The following is a 19,634-nucleotide window of genomic DNA, read 5'->3' as shown; positions in this document are numbered from 1 at the left end:
GCCGGGGCGCAGACCCCGCCCGGGCTCCCACCTCTCTCGCCTCCCCTGGCCGTTGTGACCCAGCGCTGACACTCCCTCACAGCTGCAGATGAGGCCTCAGGCCTCGGGAGACAGGGCTGTTTTCCGGCCGCACCGGGCCAGGGCCAGGGAAAAGGAAGGAACGTGTGAGCAGGGGAGGGAGGGTGCGGTCCGGGGGGGTGTGAGCTGGAGCCAGGAGCCTCTTGACCCGGGTTAACTGGGCACATCCGGGGCCCGGGGCCCAGCATGGACTTGGGGCCCGCAAGGCTGGTTCAGGGGCTAGGAGCAGACTTGCTCCCCAAACACGAGCCCCATCTCCGTGAGCTTCTCACAGCTGCACACACTCCTGATACGGGGAGAAGTCCCCAGGAGCTGGCAGACTCTGCCCCAGAGCCACCTGGGTCAAGAAAGTTCTCTCCAGTCGCACAAACCCAGGCCAGAGCTGTACCTGCCCCCCACCCCCACCACCAACCCCACACCCGCCTCCAGTTTCAAAGCCGTCAGTACCAGACTCGGCAAAAAACGCGGCCCCCTCCCTGCACGTGGGAGCCGCACCCGGGAAGCCTGGCCCCAGGTCTCAGTCCATCTGCCCACAGAGCTCCTGGCACACACGGGCACGCCCCGTGCGGCCAGGTCAGCCTGGGCAGGGAGGGCAGGAGGCAGGCTGCGGGGCAGGACTGGGCCCCCACAAGGGCAGCAGGCAAGAAGCCTGACTCACACTGCTGGGAGCACAGCAGCCTCTGAGCCCCGGAGCTAGGCTTTTAACGGCCAAAGAGCTCCCATAACGAAGTTTGAGGCCATTTTCCCTGAATCAAATCAAGCTGCAAGCAGGGAAGCGAAGATTGGAATTTTGCAGGGGTGCAGGAGCACGAGGAGCCAACAGGCTGTGTGCTGGCATTTTCCGTCATTCGTTCGTCCGTCTGTCCGTCCAGCCATCCATCCATCCACCCATCCATCCATCCACCCACCCCAACAGGTGCCGACTGCTTGCTACGTGCAAGGCTCTAACGAAAATAAAACTGCAACAAAAACAACATCAACAAACCACCACGTCACGTGGCCGAGTGACCCGGAGTTTGCAAAGCCCTTCAAAGACGCGGTTCCATGTCAGCCCCGCTGCCGAGGCCATGAGGCTCGAGGGGTCACGGCCACTCACGAGCTTCCGGGGACAGGCCAAGGGGCCGCGCGGGAGCGGGGACCCAGCAGGCTGGAGGTGGTGCCCGACCGACAGGCCACCTGCTTCGCCGCGGAGGCTATGGGCCACGTGGCCCCACGGCGGCTCCTCAGGGTTCCTCAAGGACAGGCGGGGGGAGGGGGGGGCTGGGGCATGGGATCAAGTGTAACCCAGCCCCCTGACCTTTCCCTCTGCCTGCGCCAGCAGCAGCTGCCACTTCCACAGAACCTGGCTGAGGACGACGGGACGCGAGTTTATTTATATTTCCCCAGCCGGGGCCAAGAGAGCCCAGGCAGACATGTCGGGCAGGAACCCCGGGCGGGAGAGGGCGGGTCTCCCATCTGGGACTGCTGGGGTGGGATGGGGCGGGGGGGGGGGGGTGGACAGCGAGGGCCCAGGGGGCAGCCGGACCCTAGCGAGGTGGACATTTCCAAACAGCACACAAGCAAAAAGGTGGCTTGGAGGCTGGCAGGGGTTCAGGGTCCTAATCAGGTCCACTTGTGGCAGCAGCAATAGGAGACGCTGACGAGGGTGGCGGGGTCACCCGGCCCTCCCCGAAGGCGGCGGTGGCTCACGAAGGAGCACCGGACCAGCTGTCCAGAAGCCCTGCCTCGAAAGTGCTGTGCGACATCAGCCACCCCCTCTGTTCTCCGGGCCTCGGTTTCCTGGCTGCTGTGTGAAAGGCTGGGGTGAGTGTCCTCACAGCGCTGGCCAGGGGGCCCCCTTCTGGTTCCTGTTCCCCAGGTTGAGGGTGCCGGGCACGGGGACAAGCACTTTAGACCTCACCGTGCCTTAGAGGCCACCGAAACCAGACCCAGCTGATAGCCCCCCACAACGCCCGTCCACCCAGAGACAGCGCCTCTGAGCATGTGCCAACCAAGACCCCCCCACCACCTCCCCGGGCCTGCCCCAAGCATTCCGGGGTCCTGCCCTCCCTCCCCGAGAGCCTCAGCCTGACAACCAGAAAGGCAGGGGGGAAGGGGCCCCAAGAGAAAGGGTGGGGACGGGGCCCCGCGGGTGCAAAACTCCCGAGTCCCCGGCCTGGTGGCCCCGGTCAAGTCCCTGCCACCAGCACCCAAAGCCGCCCCCGAGCCCCTCCTGGGGCCTCACTCACATCCTCTCATCTGCGTCTCCCCCTCGGCCAAGTTTTCCGGAAACATCCGGCTTGGAGGATGCTCCAGGGAGGAGCTGGGAGCAGCAGGCCGGGCCGGGAGGCGGGAGGCGGGAGGCGGGAGGCCGGGCGGCCGCAGTGCCGGCTCCGCGAGGCTTGTGGCTGGAGCAGGCTTGTGGCTGGCGTCTGCTCCGGCTCAGCTCTGCCTCACATCCTTCTGTCCAACGGCGGCGGCGGTGGCGGGCGGGGGAGGGAGGGCGGAGGCTGGGAGGAGGGCGGGGAGAGCTGCTCCACACCGCCCGCCCCTGGTGGCCCGGGGCTCCTACCGGCGGTCCTGACACCGCCTCCCCCCTCCCGGCGGGCGGCTGAGGGTGCGCGAGGCGCCCTTCCCCACGGGGGCGGGCGGTGGGAAGTGGTCAGTTGTGTGCTCGCGCCCCGTGCCAGGCGTCACCAGGGCGCACGGTGCCCGAGGCTCCTCCGGGCACAAGTGCGCCCCGGACGGACGCTCGGCGAGGGGTGCGGGCCAGGGAGCCCCCCGGTCCCCAGACGCCCCCGCTGGGCGGAATCCGAAGAGCCGGGCCTGACGGGGCAGCCTCACTGCGCGCCCGGGCGCGATCTTCCTGCTGCCTGACCCAGCGAGACGCGTCGTCAGGGCTGAATGTGACCTCCAGACGGAGGCTCGCGGGAGCGGGCGGGCGGGGGAGCGTGGCAGAAGCCCAGGTTCAGAAGGGGCGGGCCAACTTGGCACCCGCTTCCCCCCTCCCTCTCTCCCCATCCGTGGCGGTGGCGGCGTCAGCAGCGGTAAGAACAGATGAGGGTTCAGGAAAACAGAGCTTCTCCACCCCAGCAGACGGGGAGCAAACAGCCCCTTCCGCTGTCATCCCCCTGCGCCAGCGCCACCTGCGGTCTCTGTCCCCCCCCCCCCCCCCCCGCCCGGCCCGATGCTGCCACGGCGGCCGGCCGGCGGGCCCTCCGTGGGACCCCCTGGAGGCCCCAGGACCGCAGGAAGGGGGCCGCGCGCGCCTCCCAGCACCCGCCGGTCTGTGGGTGGGCGGGCCTGGCTCAGGACTCCCGGGAGGAAGCTCGGGATCGGAGGGGATGAGATGAGACCTCCGACCACTGAGGATCAGGGGAAGGGCCGGGGTCCCCGAACGGCGCTCGGCCGCCCTAGGGCCTCAGGACCACGGCTGCCTCTCCCTTCCCTCTCCCGGACGCCCCTGACACCCAGAGCAGTCCGCCCCCCTACCCCCCACCCCGTACAAACACCTGCTGGAGGTGTCGTGGCTGGAGGTGTCGTGGGCGGCTCCTGGGAGGTTGAAAGTTAACGGGGTTGAACTTTGGAGCCAGATCCAGGTCGTGACCGATTTCTCCAACTCGAGGGTCAATGACCTGCCTGTCCCTTCAGCCCTCAGCCTCTACGTCCTGCCCACGGAAACCCAAGGAACAACAGGCAGCCCTGAAGCCCGTGTGCGCCCAGCCCTCATGCTGGGATCTCAACCATGTCTGGGATCTAGGACGTTCTACCAAAGCCCCTCGCTCCACACCCTGCAGGGAGGTCCGAGTGAGCCTTTTAAGAATGCCAATCCAGTCGTGTCCCTCCTCTACTTAAAAGTCTCCTGATGGCGACCCAGGCCTCTCAGAATAAACCCCAAAGTCCTCGGTGTGGCGCAAGGCCCCGCAGAGCCAGCCTCGCCCACCGGCTGGCCCGATTCCTACCTGTCCCCTTACTCACTCCAGCCACCGGCACCTTTTATGCCCAGCCCTCGAGTGGGACCCAGGGCATTTGCACTAGCTATTTCCTCGACCTGCACGGCTTTTTCACAGCCCTGCCTCTGTCTTCCTCTGCTCCAATGATACCTCCTCAGAGAAGCCTTCCTTGACCGGTCCGTCTAAGCCACTGTCCTAGCCGCCCTGTCATCACGAGACTTTGTTCCCTCCGGGGCACCTCTCTCCCGAAATTAGCTGCTTGGCTCCACTGCTCACTGACCGTCCTGTCTCTGCACCTGCAACTGTCGGGCATGTGGGAGGCACTTGGCAAACGAACACAGCTCCAGATACCTGGAGTGTCTGGGTGTGGGGGCCCACCAGATGTCCCACACCACCTCGGCCACCTCTTGCGGGCTCCCAGGAAGGAGCTCCTGAGAGGAGGGGACCGAACGTTTATCCCAGCAGCGTGCCCTGGACCCTCGCTAGACGAGGCCCGAGGCAGTGCCCACCTCCTACGCCCAGGGCCGTGCCCACAGGCCTGCGCCCCAAGGCTACATAGTACCGATGTCCCCTGCGGTCTGGATTCCCCGACCCCACTTCTAATTTCTAAGGAAAGAGTTTCGTTCTGAAAAGTCAGGAGGCAGGAACTAGGAAGTGAAATTGACCAAGACAGGAAGTCAAGCCAGGAGGTTTGAGTCACACACTTGGAGCTCCGAAAGAGACGAAGAACAGTGGGTGGCCGCAGGGCTCACTGCAGGAGAGGCGGCTCAGCATCATGGCTGGGGGGGGTGGGGGTGGGGGGGGCTGGTGGGGGGGGGCTCGGCCGGGCCACTGTCTGCTCTTGGCCAGGCTCGGGGCGGGGGGGGGGGGGGGGGGAAGCTTCCCATGCACCTTGCAGGGGCCTGTGATGAACGGTTCTCACGGGAGCAGGGACTCAGCCCCCAGAGAGGCCCCTGTCCCTGTCATGTCCCTGCCCCGGCTCCCTCTGGAGGTCCCGGCCACAGGCAGCGCTCTCCCCTGAGGGTCTGTGAATCCCCAGCTCACCACCACCACCACCACCACCACCACCGGTGAGCTCCGATACCCAAGGCAGGGAGGGTTCTGGAAGTCCTCCTGGTCCCGGGGATGTCACAGCTGTTCCATCTGGAAGCTAGCCCCCCCTTCCAGAAAAGGCACAAGCTCCCCAACCCCAGCCAGCCCCTTCCTACCCTGAGGCTTTCTGTTCCCTCCATGGAGAGCACAGGGTGCCCGCAAGCGGGACACATCCACACCCCTCCTGCCAGCTGCCGTTTCCAAAAGAAACTCCGGTTCGTGAAACAAAATTTTCTGCCCAAAACACTGTCGAAGGAGAGGAAAAAACTCCCGGCAGGCTTCGTCCTGAGTCATAGCACCTCCTTCTTTCAGAAACCCCAAGCCCTGGGTGGGTTGGATGTGGACTCGGCCACTCAGCTGGCAACCCTGTCGGGCACCGACTGCATGTCAGAGCTTCCAGAACTCTGGCCAGCCCCGAAATCCCATGAGGAGCCTGGCTAGACAGCTCCATACCTGAACTTTGACTTACCTACCTTTCCCTTTCCGCCCATGCTTTTAAGAATAAGCCCTGATGCCTACGTTAGCCCGTTTCATCACATCCGCGAGAGCCATCGGCAGAATGTCAAGTAGCAACCTCTTCCCCTCACACACGATCAAACAGACACTTCGGATGAAAAGAAATCACCTGGGTGGGACCCCACGTCGCCTTGCCTGCCACTCTGGGAAAATGCCACCTTAGGCGCTCAGCGCCCAGTCTTCCCACAGAGCAGGGCGGAGAGCTCACCCCCGGGGCTCATCACTCAGCCCTCCGGACCTCAGTTTTCCCATGTGCAAAGCAGAAGTCGCGTCTGTGTGCCTGTGCGGGCGTGCACACGTGGACGTTCACACCCGTGCAGAACTCGCCCGGTGGAACAATTCACGCGCAAACAGGCCTCATCGCGACTGTGCCCGCTGCCACGCGTCTCTCTCCGCGAGGGGTCCCCGGCTTGGACGCGGCTGTGTGCCTCTCCCTCCCGGGGGTGAAGGTGGGCTGGCAGGGGCCTCACCGCGTCTTCAAGGGGGCCGACGAGGACCAACGGAGGCGTCCGGAGCCTCTGCCCCCTGAGCCCGCCCCGCACCACGAGGTCACGCAGAAACCGGCTTTCTCCTCCTTCCGAACCGCCACGCGCCAGAAGCCTCCGAGTCGGGACGCAACCGGCCCGAGACGCGGCACCTCCGCAGCGGCCCAAGGGCGTGCTGCTCGCCGGCGTGGGCCCTGGGGTGCCGCGCCGTCCGTCCCCTCCAACGGCCCTCGGCACCGCCACCCCTATGCGTCGACCCTCAGCAGGCACCCACTCGGAGGGGCGGCCCCGTCCCCGCAGGGCCCTCGCTCGCCCCGCCCCCAGAAGCGGCCCCTGTGCGCCAGCCGCCGCGCCACCCTGCGTGTCCCCCAGCTTGTCACGGGGCTCGCGGGCCACGCGCGCGGCGGTCCAGGCGGAGCACGCACGCCGCCCCTCATCCGTGCTCCCCGCCGCGGGGCGCTTCGGCGATGGACACGCGTGGGGGGGAGGGGGGGAGGAGGGCCTGCTTTCCCCCCCCCCCCGAGCTCCGCGGCGGGGGGGCTCACGCGTCCCCTCCCCGAACCTCAGACTCTTCATCCGTAAAAACTAATTAAACCAGCCAGTGTGCACAACAAGCACTTTGGAGGTGCAAAGCCATTAGCGGTTTCTCCTTCGCTCTCCGTGAAAGTGGGGGGCGGGGCAGGGATCCAGTCCTGCGGGCAGAGCGGCCCGGGAGTTTCCGAGAGAGTTCCGGGGCCCGCCTCAGCTCCATCCGGCCCGCGGGCCTCGCGCGGGACCCCAGAGCCCCCGGCCGCTCGCTCGCTCGCTCACCGGGCCTCTCTCCCGTGGCCAGGCGGGCCACTTGAGGCCAGGGAGGGGCTGGCAGCGGGGAGCCAGGCCAGCGCCCACTGCTGGTCTGGAAAGGCGTGACCAGGGGCTTCCCCGCCCCCTCCGCGGCCGGCGCCCCGCCCACCACCGAGGCGGCGAGGACGCCGGGGGCCGGCGTGTGCCACTGCCAGCAGAGCCCCGGGCCTCCCGCACAGCTGGGTCGAGACTCCGAGCCAGGCCAGGCTGACCTTTCCCAGGGGAGCTAGAGCCTCCCGGCCCGGCCCGGCCCAGCGCCTGGCCTGCCCCTCCTGCCCAGCATGGCGCTGAGCCTGGGGGCAGGCAGCCAGCTCCCCGGAGCCGCCCGATCCCGGGGAGGCCGCTTCCTCCACACGCTGGGTCCCTACTGGCTGTGAGCTCCGGGGCAGGCAGCCCCGACTGCACGCACACGAGAAGGGAAGGTGACCACCTGCCCGCCTAGACCCCTGCAGCTGCCGTGTCTGCTGTCCCACTCCCTCCCCACGCTCTTAGAAAAACGGCCAAACCCTCCTCCACGGCTGCTAAGGCCCAGATCTCAGTGGCCTCTCCACCTCTTCCCTCTCTCCCCGTCACTCTGCGTGTCAACATCTTACTCGACCACGCTGCCTCTGCCACAGGGCCTTTGCGCATGCTGTTCCTTCGGCTGGGATGCTTTCCCTCCCTCGCTATCTTATTAATAGCAGCCGAGCCCCACGGACGAACTCATTCACACCTCACACCAGCCCCGTTCCTACTCTGTTACTAGAGTATCTGGGTTCAACTTCCAGCTCCCCCAATTAATAGCTGTGTGGCCTTGGGCCGCTCACTGAACCTCTGTGAGCCTCAGTGTCCAAATCTGAATAAAAGAAGTGGTAACAGCACCTGCTTCATAAAACTGGTCGGGATGACCTGACTTTAATACACGTAAAGCCTTTAGCGGCTCTTTGCACCCAGGAATGCTGAGAAGTACTTAACGGTGCCGCTCAATCTTGTCGTGCTCTGGGTGCCAGCCCCAGGGCCCCTATTTCGGGGCACCCTCTCTGGCCCGGTGGAACCTCCTCCAAGCGCCATTCTGCACCTGCTTGGCAGGTCATTTGCCTCCAGCCCACTTCTGAGATGTGCACACAGGGAGCCAGGGCCCCAAGACGAGCGGGCGCTTGTTCAGGGCCACACCCCTAGGGGGCAGAGCCGGGACTTGAACTCGCAAGAAAGGCTCCGAAGTGTCTGCATCAGACTGCAGGCCTACCACCTCTGAGCGCCTGCTGTGCACTAAGACCCGCACATGTATGGTGTGATGCCCCTGGGGGATGGCGTCCTAGCCACGTGGCCACAGCACAAGAGAGACGAGGCCAAGACGGAGATGGGCCAGGCCGAGGGCGCACGGCTGAGGGGCCGGCTGACAGGGAACTCGGCCTGCCTACGACATCACCGCCCCAAGCTCTTCTGTTTTTTGTCTGCTTGTTTCTTGCCCCAGCAGAACCACACTGGGGGCTGCACTGGCCTGAACAGTGTTCCCTCCGAATTTCATATCCACCTGCTGCCTATAAAGGTGACCTTACTGGTAAAAGACTCTCTACAGATACGATCAAATTAAGATGAGGTCATCCTGGACTGGGGGGGGGGGGCGGTCCTTGTAAGAAGGAGGGAATGTGGACAAACACACAGGGAACACGGCCGCGTGAAGACAGAGGCAGAGCCGGAAGAGATGTGCTCACAAGCCAAGGAGCGCCAGGGATCAGGCGGCCCCTGGAGGCTGGAGCAGGCGAGGCACGACTCCTCCCTAGAGCCCTGAAAGGGAGCACGGCCCTCAACTTTGACCTCTGGCTTCCAGAGCTGCGAGAGGATGCACTTCTGTTGTGTTTAAGTCCCCACGTTTCTACGTTGTCATGGCAGAGCTCCAGGAAACTCACACAGTGGGCGACACTCGAGTTCCCACCGTACCGATGAAGGAGCTACAGCACAGAGAGGTCGATGGACTTGCCTAAGGTCACAGAGCCAGGAGGTCTGGTTTCTCTCTAGGCACGGGGGGCCCTCTGCAGCTCAAGCTTTCAGGCCAGGCCGCTGGCAGTCTTCAGGGATGCTCTGGGCAGGCTCGGTGCCCTCAAGGCCCCGGGGGCAGCTGGCTTCTTACTTCCCGGGGCTCCCAGGGGAGGGTCCGGGCTGGCTGATCTCCGGGTACCCCTGCCCTGCGCTGGGTGAGGCACAGGGTCGATGGAAAGGATGGGCAGGAGGATGAGCGTGTGCCATCTGCTTGGGGCAGCTGTTCCTTGGGTCCCTTCCTGGGTTTCTGAGGTCCGGACAGGGGCGGGGAGGGGGCTCCACAACGTTCCTAGCCTCCTGCCCCCCCCCCCGCGCCCCCACCCCTCTCGAAGAGCCGCTGGAGCTGCCGGCACCTGCCTCCCTACCCCGCCCCTTCCCACCGCCGCCGGGAACACACAGCCATTAGCAGCCACCCTGAGCAGTAATTGTCCAGATTGCGGTAATTCACGGCAGACGAGCACGCCGGCGCTCATCGCATTATTACAAATGTCACTGAGCAGGGCCTCGGCGTGCGCGGTCCCCGGGGGGTTCTCGCGCCGCCGTCTCCGTGGGCAGGACCCAGGATGAGCTCACTGCCGCCGTGAGGACCCAACCTTGAGACAGTGGGGCACACTCCCGTCTCGGCTGGTGAGTCATCCCCGCCGACCTCCCTGTCCCCAGATCTGCCCTTCCCAGAGGGAGAGAGGACAGCCGCCCACTTGGCCGACTCCGGTTCCCAGGCAACAGGGAGGGGGCCGGGGCCGGGGCTGCCGTGACAACAGAAGACGCTGCGGGGGGTGAGGGGCCGTGGGAGCACGGGCTGGCGGTCCAGGCGCGTGCACGTGGAGCCCCTCACTCCCGGCGGGGGCGGGGGGGGGGGAGCTGCCTGGGCACAGTCACTGCCAAAGGCAGAGACTCACGAACAATTGCAAACGTTCCCAGCAGCTCTGTTCACAGTAGCCAAAAGGTAGGAACAACCACGTGACCAGCGGCCGACGGATGAACGAACACATCAACAGGACGCGGTCCGTCCACACGGCGGGATAGAGCTCCGCCGTAAAAAGGAGCGAGGCCCCCACGCGACGGAGCGGACGGACCTCGGGAACACGACGCCGAGTGAGAGGAGCCAGACGCAGAAGCACGTCCTGTAGGACGCCCCTCGTGCGAGAGCCCAGACCAGGCAAACCCACAGCGACGGAAAGGTCGGCGGACGCCAGAGGCTACGTGTGACAAGCCGTGGGCACGGGGTTTCCGTCTGGGGTGATAAAACGCTCTGAACGAGACGGAGGGGACGGCTGCACAAGGCTGCGAATGTCCTTTGTGCCACTCAATCGCACGTTCTCGAACAGTCAAAACAGCGAATTTTACATTCTGCGTATTTTGCCAGAATTAAACGCGGAGGAGAAAAAAATAAATAAATCGCGCGGTCTCCGTGAAAGTGAAGCCTCTTGCGCTCAGTGGTGCCGTCCACACTGGGACCACAAAGCGCACAGAGGACAGATAAAAGCAACAGTGCGGCCCCCCGTGGGGCGAACGGCACCCCTGTGCCCTGAAGCCAGAGACGCCGCCCGGCCCCCGTGCGCCCTGCTCTGACCTGCTGAGAAGCTCTCACCTCCCGGGGCAGCGCCTCTCCCGAGTGCCGGGAGTCTGGAAGGTGGGGGGGCCCAGACAGGAGCCAGCGGGGAGGGGCCTGCTCCTGGTAGGATTCTGAAACTTCAGGGTGGCGCACTCAGGCCCCCTTCCCAGGGTGGGGGGTGGGGGGCAGGGCAGACAGCCCCGTCTCGGCCTCTGTCCCGGCTCCGCCTGGAGGCCACACCATCCTCAGACTCGCCTGCCCCTGTGTGCCCAGGGCCCTCGCTAGAAAGGCCATCCATCGCTCTGTGAGTCACGTCCTGGAGCTCTGGGCGCCAGAGGCTGCACGTCAGTGGCAAGGCCTTGGTAGGGCCAGGAGGATGAGGGCCAGAGGCCCGGGCCTGCTCCCAGCCCCTCCACACATCAGCTCCGAGACCCTGGCCACCCTGGCCTCGCTCCTTACTCCGTCCTCTGTGAATCGGGATGGACAGGGGAGCCACCCCTGATCTTGGGGCTGAGATCAAAGCAAGTGAGAACAGGCAGGCACATGGGGCTCACGCACCACCCGGCCTCAGCCTTCCTGTCGGCACTGGGCTCGGGCAGGGGAGGAGTGGGCCGGGGACAAGGGGGATCCACAGGATGCAGCCAGACAGTGCAGGGGCCACCCTCGGGACCCTCGATGCCTGCAATCTCTAGTCCCCCACGGTTAATCCGGAAGCCTCTCCTGTGTCACAGGTGGGGAAACTGAGGCACGGAGCTGGGTCACTGAGCCAGGAAGCGAAGGACCCGGCTATTCCGGCTCCACTGAACACACAGCTGGCTTCTAAGGCAGGACATAAGGTCAGCACCACAGCACATGGCCACTAGCCCCCTGTAGCCCCGCCTCCCGGGGGAGGACGCCACCAGTGGGGGGGTGGGGGGCTACAGCCTGACCCCGTGACCCCACCGTGGTGGCTGCTGGAAGCTCTGTGCCTCCCCTCCGCGAGGCCCACGTGTGCTGCCGCCACTCTGTCTACGGGGCCACAGTGCACTGAGCCCAGAGGCAACAGAAGCCGCCTGCTGACCTCATACACAGCATGAGCCGCACGGTTTCCGAACCATGCCTCGACACCGCCAAGGGACCCACCGCGGAGCCCGGCGACACAGCCACACGGACCCCTCCTCTAGAGGGCAAAACCGAGACTCCTGGGAAACGGCACGAGTCTGAGGACGCCCCAAAGCGGAGGCTGCCCCTCCGGATGGCACCAGAGGCCCCCGTTCAAGGCCCGGTGGGTCGCCCACTCCCCAGCATGTGAGCTTCAGGACCCGGATGCAAACCGAGAGTGGTCAGAGCCGCGGAGGCGCTCACCTTTCTTGGCGGTCTCCATCTCCTCCTCCGTCCAGCGAGAACTCTCGTTCATCTCCATCGAAGCTAGAAAGGAAGGCGGGGCGCGTTGGCAGAGGCCCAGGGGGCGATCCCGCTGGGGTTGGGGCGCCGTAAGGAGCCCGTTTTGCAGGCGGAACTCACACTGAGATGGCCCAGGGCCTCTACTGTGAAAGCTGCATCTGCACACACGAGGCCGGGGAGGGGGCGCCTCCCCCAAGAGCACGGCGACCGCACGAGGGGCACAGGGTCCAAGAACGCCAGCTTCGGGTGGGCAGGGACCTCCTCTGAGCTCGGACTCGTTGGGGGCCGGATGGGTCTTTGCCGTGACACCCCTGGTTGACACCCACCCGGTGTCCATAGTCCCCACTCCAACCGTGACAACCAAAGCTGGTTTTGGACACGGCCATTTGCCTCCTGGGGTTTAAAAGGCCCCTGGCCAAGCATGCTGCTCTGCGGGGTGAGTGACACGGTCCCCCCGGTTCCCCCCGTGCAAGGGTGAGGCTTTACAAGGGACTGCGACCCTGGACATCAGGCAGAGTCGGCCAGGCCTCTGCAGTGGCACTGTTTTCGGGTCTCTCCTCCAAGTTCCCCAAGACAGACGCCTGGGTCTTTCCCTGCAAATTGCTTAAGATCTCCTGAAGGGGGCAGACATGAGGGACCAGCGTCATGGACCCAGCGCCTGGAACAGCACCAGGCCAGCCTGGAACTACCAGGCTCGGTAGAGGCCAGCCGACCAGTGGAGGGGAGTTCCAGCAGGAGGGGAATGAGAAGGAACAGCTCAAGGCAGGAGAGGGGAGACAGCCCCCACCCCCCTCCCTGGGCGGCTTCCCCCCTCCCTGCTACAACAGCCTGCAATCCCTTCCTTCCCAAGGGACCCTCAGAGGGAGGCTGTGAAGTCTGAGCTCAAGGTGTAAGTGCCGCTGGAGGGCCCAGGGAGGTGTTTTCCACCCAGCAATCTAGCCCCACCCAGCATCGGCCGGGGGCCCAGAGGAGCTTCCCAGAAGTTAGGCCGCGGAACCTGCTGCCCCCAGCCTCCAGGCACCAAGGCATAGTCACAAAGGCCGGAGTGTGACAGGAGTCACGTGAAATTTGTGGCCAACGGGGCTGGTCTGAATTCCAGCTAACTCCATGAATATGGAGGTGACATCCTTTCTCTAAGCCTCACACAGCCCATCTATGAAATGGGTATGAATTACCTCCCACAGGAAGGAGGGACAGACCCTGGGTGTCGGGTAGGGGGCAACTGTGAGAAATGAAATGTCACCTCCATCAACTCAACTTCCACCCTAGGAAGGCACCCTGGTGCCTGGGGCCTGAACCTGAGCGCTCAGGGCCCAGGGTGGGGGCTCCCCCAGAGGCGGGAGGGGCGGGCCCCCCAACAGCCAAACACCACTGCGGACATAAAGGACACACGTTGGCTGCCCCCCTGTGGCTGAATGGGAGAACTGCTACTCAATTTGTCTCTCCCACCCCGAACCCCAACTTGGGATGGGAGGTGAGGCTCAGACCCGCTGAGCAGGAGAAACTGAGGCCCACGGGAGGGAAGTTGGAACCTGGGTGCCTACCAGGGCTGGGGTGGGGGGGGGACAGTCTACGCCCAGGCCCTTCTAAAAAGGGGTTGCAGCTACGCCAACTGCTCCCTGGCGCAAGTGGGGGCCAAGCGCGGCCAGATTTTCCAATTAGAAAACAGAACCTAAAGTGGCGATCTAGACTTCTACGTGAACCCTCCAGGCCCGGGGTCATCGGGGCTGATGGGCGCTGAGCCCTCCCCAGCCCCACCGGCCGTCGTAGGCTCTTCCCACACCCGGCCCCCACACGGCAAGCGCGTGTGCAGACGAGGGCCCTGGAGCACAGAGAGGGTCAGGAGCTGGCCCCGGGTCACACAGCGAGTTCGGAAGCCAAGGCCGGGCCTCGGAACCCACCGTCCTCCCTGGCCTGCAACTCACCCAGCTCGGCGCTCTGCTGTGGGGTGACGGCCTCCTCACTGTTGGCCTCGTTGGCCATGGAGCGGGTGATGCGGCCTTTGCGTCTCCCCTGGCTGTTGGCAGTTTTCCGGCCTTTAGAGGCCACTGCCTCCTTCTCATCGTTGTCCTCCCCAGAGGTGTCGTCCGTCTTCTCCCTGAAGACCAGAGAGGGAGACAGGGGTAGCCTCCCCTGAGCTGGGAAACCAGACGACGGCTGCAGGGGACCTGCTTCCGTCAGCTCGATGGGTGCGGGCCGCCAGGGACCTGTGCGGCTCAGATGCAGGAAAGCTCGGGCTGAGGGCCGGTGAGCAGCGGGCCGCAAGCCCTCCGCACTCGCCGGACGAGGGGCGTGGGCCGCCGGCTCCCTGCGGCGCCCCTGTATCCACGCGGGCGGAAGTGCGAGCTGGCGGCTGTCACGACCCGACTCCCCAGACGAGGGGCGTGGGCCAGCAAGTAACCGGGGGGCTCCGCGGGCACGCGCCGCTGTCCGCCTGCCAGACCAGCTCACGTGCCACACAGACGCGCTGCCGTCTGCCTGCAGGCCCGCTGGCTCAGCCGCGTGGGGGGCGGCCAGGTCCCACCCATGAGGCCGCTCGACACCCCCCGAAGCAGAGACGCCCTCGGCGGGGCTCGAGGCCCGCAGCAGCTCGGCTTGCTCGCGGTACCGGGGCGGGTCGCTGGGCCTCGCAGAATACCCAAGAGGGAAGGCTCCTGCCGGGCTTCTGCAGGCCGGGCCAGGCGCCAGGGCATGTGCGGGTGACCTCGGGACCCGGGGCCGGGGCTTTCTCCGAAGCCGCCGCGGGACGCTCAGATTTACACCCCACCTCCCATTCGTCTTCCTGAAGGCCCCCCCTGCACGTCTGGGACACAGAGGGTAACGAAGCCAGATGTTCCCCGAAGCCACATGCCTGAGCCCATGCCAGGTACCTGGCACAAAGCCGTGCCCGCCCCCCTTTCTGGAGCGAATCTCCGGCTGGCTGTGCTCGGCACCCGCCCCTGGCAGGCACGGGAGGCTGTGCCTTGATCTGCAAGAACTCACGCTGACGGCGATAATTCTAAAGGTGAGGGCAGGGCCCGCCTGCATACCTAGTCCTCCCGCCAGCTCCTCTGATCGTCCCCCTTCCCCCGCCTGGCGTCTCAGGAGACCCGGCGGAGGAGGGGGAGAAGATGAGGAGGCCAAGAGCTCCCAAGTCATTGCCTGGATTTATTAGCTCAGGAGTAGAGCTCAAATGAGCTATCAGTCTCAGAGGTCTCCAGAGGGTTGGAGGAGGCAAGGGCGGGCGGGGGGGGGGGGGGGGGGGGGGAAGAGCAGGCTTCCGGAAGGGGGGCTGTCAGGTTCAGACGGAGCGGAAGATGCCTCCCTTCCCGGCAGGCAATCCGCAGCTGCCGAATGGCTCGCCTCAGGTGCTTCTACAGAGAGGGGCCCCCCCCCACCCCCGTCTCGAGCTGAGTCCAGGCCACCTCCCCGCCCCCCGGGGGAGGGGGCGCCTTACTTGGTCAGCTCCTCCTTGTCGTTCTCCACGTCGGGCTTCTCCTCCTCCTTCTCGGCCTCCTTGTCCTTCTCCTTCTCATCCTTCTCCTCCTGGTTGCTCCGGGGCATTTGCTGCTGCTGCTGCTGCTGCTGCTGCTGCTGCTGCTGCGGGGGCCCCGGGGGAGGCCGGGGGAGGGAGGAAAACGGCGAGGCAGGTGAGCCTTTGCGCCTGGGCTGAGTGCGCCCGCAGAGCGGGAACGGGACGCAGTCAGCCGCAGACGCCACAGCCGGGGGCACCGCAGCCCACGGGGTCCAGGGAGGCAGGAGCCCCAGGGCCAGGCGTAGACATCGGAAGCCCGGACGCCTCCAGGACTCCTCCTGACTCCTCCACTCGCTGGCTGTGTGACCCTGGATGAGGACCTTAACCTCTCTGTGCTCTGACTCCTCCCTTGCAAAGCAGGGCTGTTCCGCAGGCCCACCCCGGCCGGGGGCCGGGAGGCCGGAACGAGAGATCCCCGACACGAGTGGGGTCCGGCACGGCTGTTCAAGGGGGGCCGAAGCCACCACCGGCACGGGGAGGGCTGCCGGTCAGGCTTATTAGGCCAGAGCGGGGCGAGCACCGGAGAACCTGGGGACGCATCCCTGACGAAGCTCGGGCCGCTTCGCAGCCCATCGCCACACCCGTAAAGTGGGCAGGCGGGGAGGGGAGCCCGGGGCCCGGCCCACGTGCAGGCGCGTGCTGCCGTGTCGAGGGTCCACTGCCTGCCGCAGGCTTGCTCTGCTCGCGTCCAGGGCGAGGCTCTTTCACCTCCTCCCAGGCCTGTTTCCTCTGCTGCCCCCTCGCACCGGGCCGCGGGGCCTGCCCTCAGCAGGACGGGGGAGGAAGTGAGGGCGGCCGGCTCCTTCCCGGGAGGCTGCCCGACTTCCTCCTGCCCTGCTGGGTTTCTTTCAAAGCACCCGCTGCTTCGGGGCGCCCGGGTGGCTCAGTCGGTTAAGCGTCCGACTTCGGCTCAGGTCGTGATCTCACAGTTTGTGGGTTCGAGCCCCACGTCAGGCTATGAGCGGCCGGCTCAGAGCCCGGAGGCTGCTTCGGATTCCGTGTCTCCCCTGCTCTCACTCGGTCTCTCTCTCCCTCTCTCTCCCTCTCTCTCGCTCTCTCTCTCTCTCTCAAAACTAAGTAAACATTACAAAAACTACTTAAAAATTAAAAAAAATAAATAAAGCACACGCTGAGGCCACCCCAAAGTTCTCCTGCGGGCAAGTGCCAGACCGGACCACCTTTCCATCCCAGTGAGCCAAGGGAGACGAAAACAAACCCGTCGAAAAGACTTTCGGTGTGGGGCAGGGGTACGGTCACCCAAGGAGAGAGAAACCCCAGCAGGTGGAGAAGGCGGGGGCAGGCGGGGTTTCCCTCCGTCCCTCCCTCCCTGCATCGTTCCTCCGTGTCAGGAACACACGGCCCTCCAACGCATGAGGCTGCCTCGGCCTGCGACCCCCTCCCCGGACGGACCCTCTTGCGCGGCTGTCGTTTACGAGGCGGCGGACCACAGCTGGGGGCGTTCTGTGCCACGGGGGCCCAGAGCGCGGAACCCCGGGCTCTCCAAAGCCATGCCAGGGGTCACCCCAGGAACAAGCTGCTCCAAGAACCCCCTCTGCTCTGCAAGAGGAGGCGAGGGGGGCTCAGAGCAGCCTCTCCGCCCCGACCGCATCGCTGCCAGTTCCCGGTGGCTGGCCTCGGTCCCTTCACCAGCCTGTCCCTCACCACCACCAAGACCCCTGAGACACCAAAGCACGCACTTACCACAGCCTGTGAGCCGTGGTCACCTCTCACACCCGAAAGGCAAAGCCTCCTTAGGAGCCGTCCCAGCAGGTGGCGGCAGGAACAGAGAGGTTTTCCGCTTTGTTCCGAGACGGGTGCCCTCTGTGCACTCGCCTGAGGAGGGCAGAGGGGGCGAGCGGGGACCAGGGAGCAGGCTCCGGGGCCAGAGATGGCGTGGCTGATTGGGGAGGGGTGTCCTGTCGGCTTGGCCGACTTCTGCACACCTGGGAACCCGATGCCGGGGGCTGGGCAGGACAGGGACTTTCCAACCGCAAGTAGCTTGGCATTCCCAACGCCGCCTTCAGCCGCTTCTCTATCCAGACTCCTGCCCGGAGAGCAGCCGCACCCCAAACCTTTTCTTCCGTCCCTCCCAGTGGCCACAAGGGCTCAACTCCGGGCCACCCACCAGGAAGCACCTGTCGTCATCCTCTGGGTCTGGGCTGGTGGGGCCTCAAAGCCCCGTGAGATCTCATCCCTGGGCCGCAAAGCAGGCCACCGTCCAGCCCAGCATGGCCAGGAGGTGCGGCTCCCCACCCATAGAGGCCCAGCCCTGCACCCGTGCGTCCTGACTAACAAGGGCTGAGGCCCGGTGGGGGGGCGGGGGGGGGGTTCTGCACCTGCTCCCGCACTGAGCTAAGTCCTTCCTGCCCGCACCCCACCCCCTGCCTCAGAGCCCTGGAGAAGCCCCACTGGGAAGATGCCAGCATTTCCCAAGGGCTTACTGCCCAACACAGAGCTGTGCACCCCCTACTCACCAGCTCCCGGCCCTCCCGAGTCCCGGTGGCGGCCAAGATGAACACAGACACGAGGGGTGACCCAGGGTTCTGTCCCTGGCCCCACACCAAGCACCTCGTAGGCACCAACCCGCCTGATGCCCTGAACCAACCTCCGACAGAAAGAGCGGCGACCACCATTCCCCTCCCGCACAGCAGGAAACTAGGTGCAGAGGCAAAGCCTCACGGGCTCCGAGGGAGGAAAGCGGATGGTCCAGGGGCAGCAGGCACAGTCCCGCCGTCCCCAAAGCCCTGCTCAGAGTCTCCCCCTACTCCACCCTCCGACCAGAATCGGGGGCCTCGGTTGGGGGTGGGGCGGTCTTTGGGCACCCCTGCCCCTTGCCGCCTCGCCCAGCCCGTCCCCCATCAAGACTCCTCGAGCCCCCACCTGAGCCTGGGCCGGCCCCAAACCGCCCCCACCCCTGAATGATCATCCGCATCGCAGCAGGAATCCCCAGAACGGCCCAAAGTGCCATGTGCCGGGCACTGCACCACGGACCTCGACCGTCTCCTTTACCAGCCCCTTGCCTCTCCCGCTTTACAGAAGAGGAAACTGAGGCACAGGGTGGCCGAGCGACAAACCCGGTCAACAGCAGTGCCAGGATTCCAACCGAGGCCCGACTTAACTCTGGCCGTGCCCAGCCCCCCTCCAGCCGCCCCCACCCCCCCTGGCGTGCCACCCACCCCTCTGCAGGCTCCCACGCCCGTGCCCCCTTGCAGGGAGGCTCGAAGTCCCAACAGACCCTGCAGCCCGGCCATTACTCCCACCACTTCCCACCTAGGTCTGCAGGTCTGCCAGCCACGCCCCGACGGTTTACCAAGCCCCGAGGACAGGGGTGAGGGACGAGGGGGCGTGTGGCTACACCCACTAGTTCAGCACCTTCGAGGCTGCTCTGGAGTTCACGGCATGCAGCCCTCCGTGGGCTCCCGGCGTCTCGTGACCCGACTGCCGTCTCCCTTGGGAGCGGAGCCCTGGTCCTGGCCTCAAACGTGTTTCCCAGTGGGAGAGACCCATCAGCACAATAACAACCATCTGCCTGACCTCCTGTTGCACCGAGGTCTACGCTGATTTAGGGGTGCTCCATTCACTCCAGGTCTATGTGGCAAGACGGGGACCCCAACTCACAGCACCGCCCCCCTCACCACAGCCAGGTCAGTCTCTCAAAACCCGGAAGCCTCTGACGGTCTAGGGCAGCAACCATGAGGACCGCTAACACAGTGAGGATTAACACCTTCCAGGGCCCTGCTTCCCAAGGATCTCACTGCCCGATGGCCGCACACACACGCCCCCTAGGGCGCTCTGGGGAGTCCCGAACCCCAAGACACGCCTGCACCAATGGTATCAGAATCTTGGGGTGAGACCCAGGCCTCGGCGTATTTAAATTCCCAGGTCATCCCAATGGGCATCCAGGCTTGAGAACTGGTGTTTTAGACAAGGAGGCAGCAAACTTTTTCCGTACAGACACAGGTCCACTGGCTTCTGTCACAACTGCTCATACCAACACGGTTTGGGACTTGAGAGCAGCCAAGATGTAGACAAGTGGGCACGGTTACGTGCCAGTAAAACTTTATTTACAAAATAGGCAGTGGGCCAGATCTGGCCTGAGGGGGCCATAATTTGCCCAGCCCTGCTCCCAGACCAGTGCTGCTCAATCTAGACCCGCACACGAATCAGCTGGGCGTGGTGAGAAAATGCAGATTCTGTGGGTCTGGGGTGGGCCTGGG

The 19,634-nt window shown here is 65.2% G+C and overlaps 1 protein-coding gene across 25 annotated transcripts in view; it reads right to left on the bottom strand.

Annotated features, from left to right (window-relative positions):
- The window catches only part of NCOR2 (nuclear receptor corepressor 2), a 217,027-nt gene that overhangs the window by 53,331 nt on the left and 144,062 nt on the right, over positions 1-19,634 (bottom strand). For 23 of the 25 annotated variants that reach the window (XM_047827206.1, XM_047827205.1, XM_047827207.1 and 20 more), the window contains 3 exons: positions 15,340-15,482; positions 13,829-14,001; positions 11,865-11,927 (listed from right to left, as the gene is read on the bottom strand). In XM_047827206.1, coding sequence (XP_047683162.1) covers positions 11,865-11,927; positions 13,829-14,001; positions 15,340-15,482 — 379 coding nt within the window. The remainder of the gene's footprint in view (positions 1-11,864; positions 11,928-13,828; positions 14,002-15,339; positions 15,483-19,634) is intronic. The other 2 variants (XM_047827210.1, XM_047827213.1) reach the window with 2 other exon arrangements.

Source organism: Prionailurus viverrinus, chromosome D3 (genome assembly GCF_022837055.1).
Source record: "Prionailurus viverrinus isolate Anna chromosome D3, UM_Priviv_1.0, whole genome shotgun sequence".
Classification (NCBI taxonomy): Eukaryota; Metazoa; Chordata; class Mammalia; order Carnivora; family Felidae; genus Prionailurus; species Prionailurus viverrinus.
Note: the sequence above shows the minus strand (reverse complement) of the source record. Positions and strands in the feature narration are given on the sequence as shown.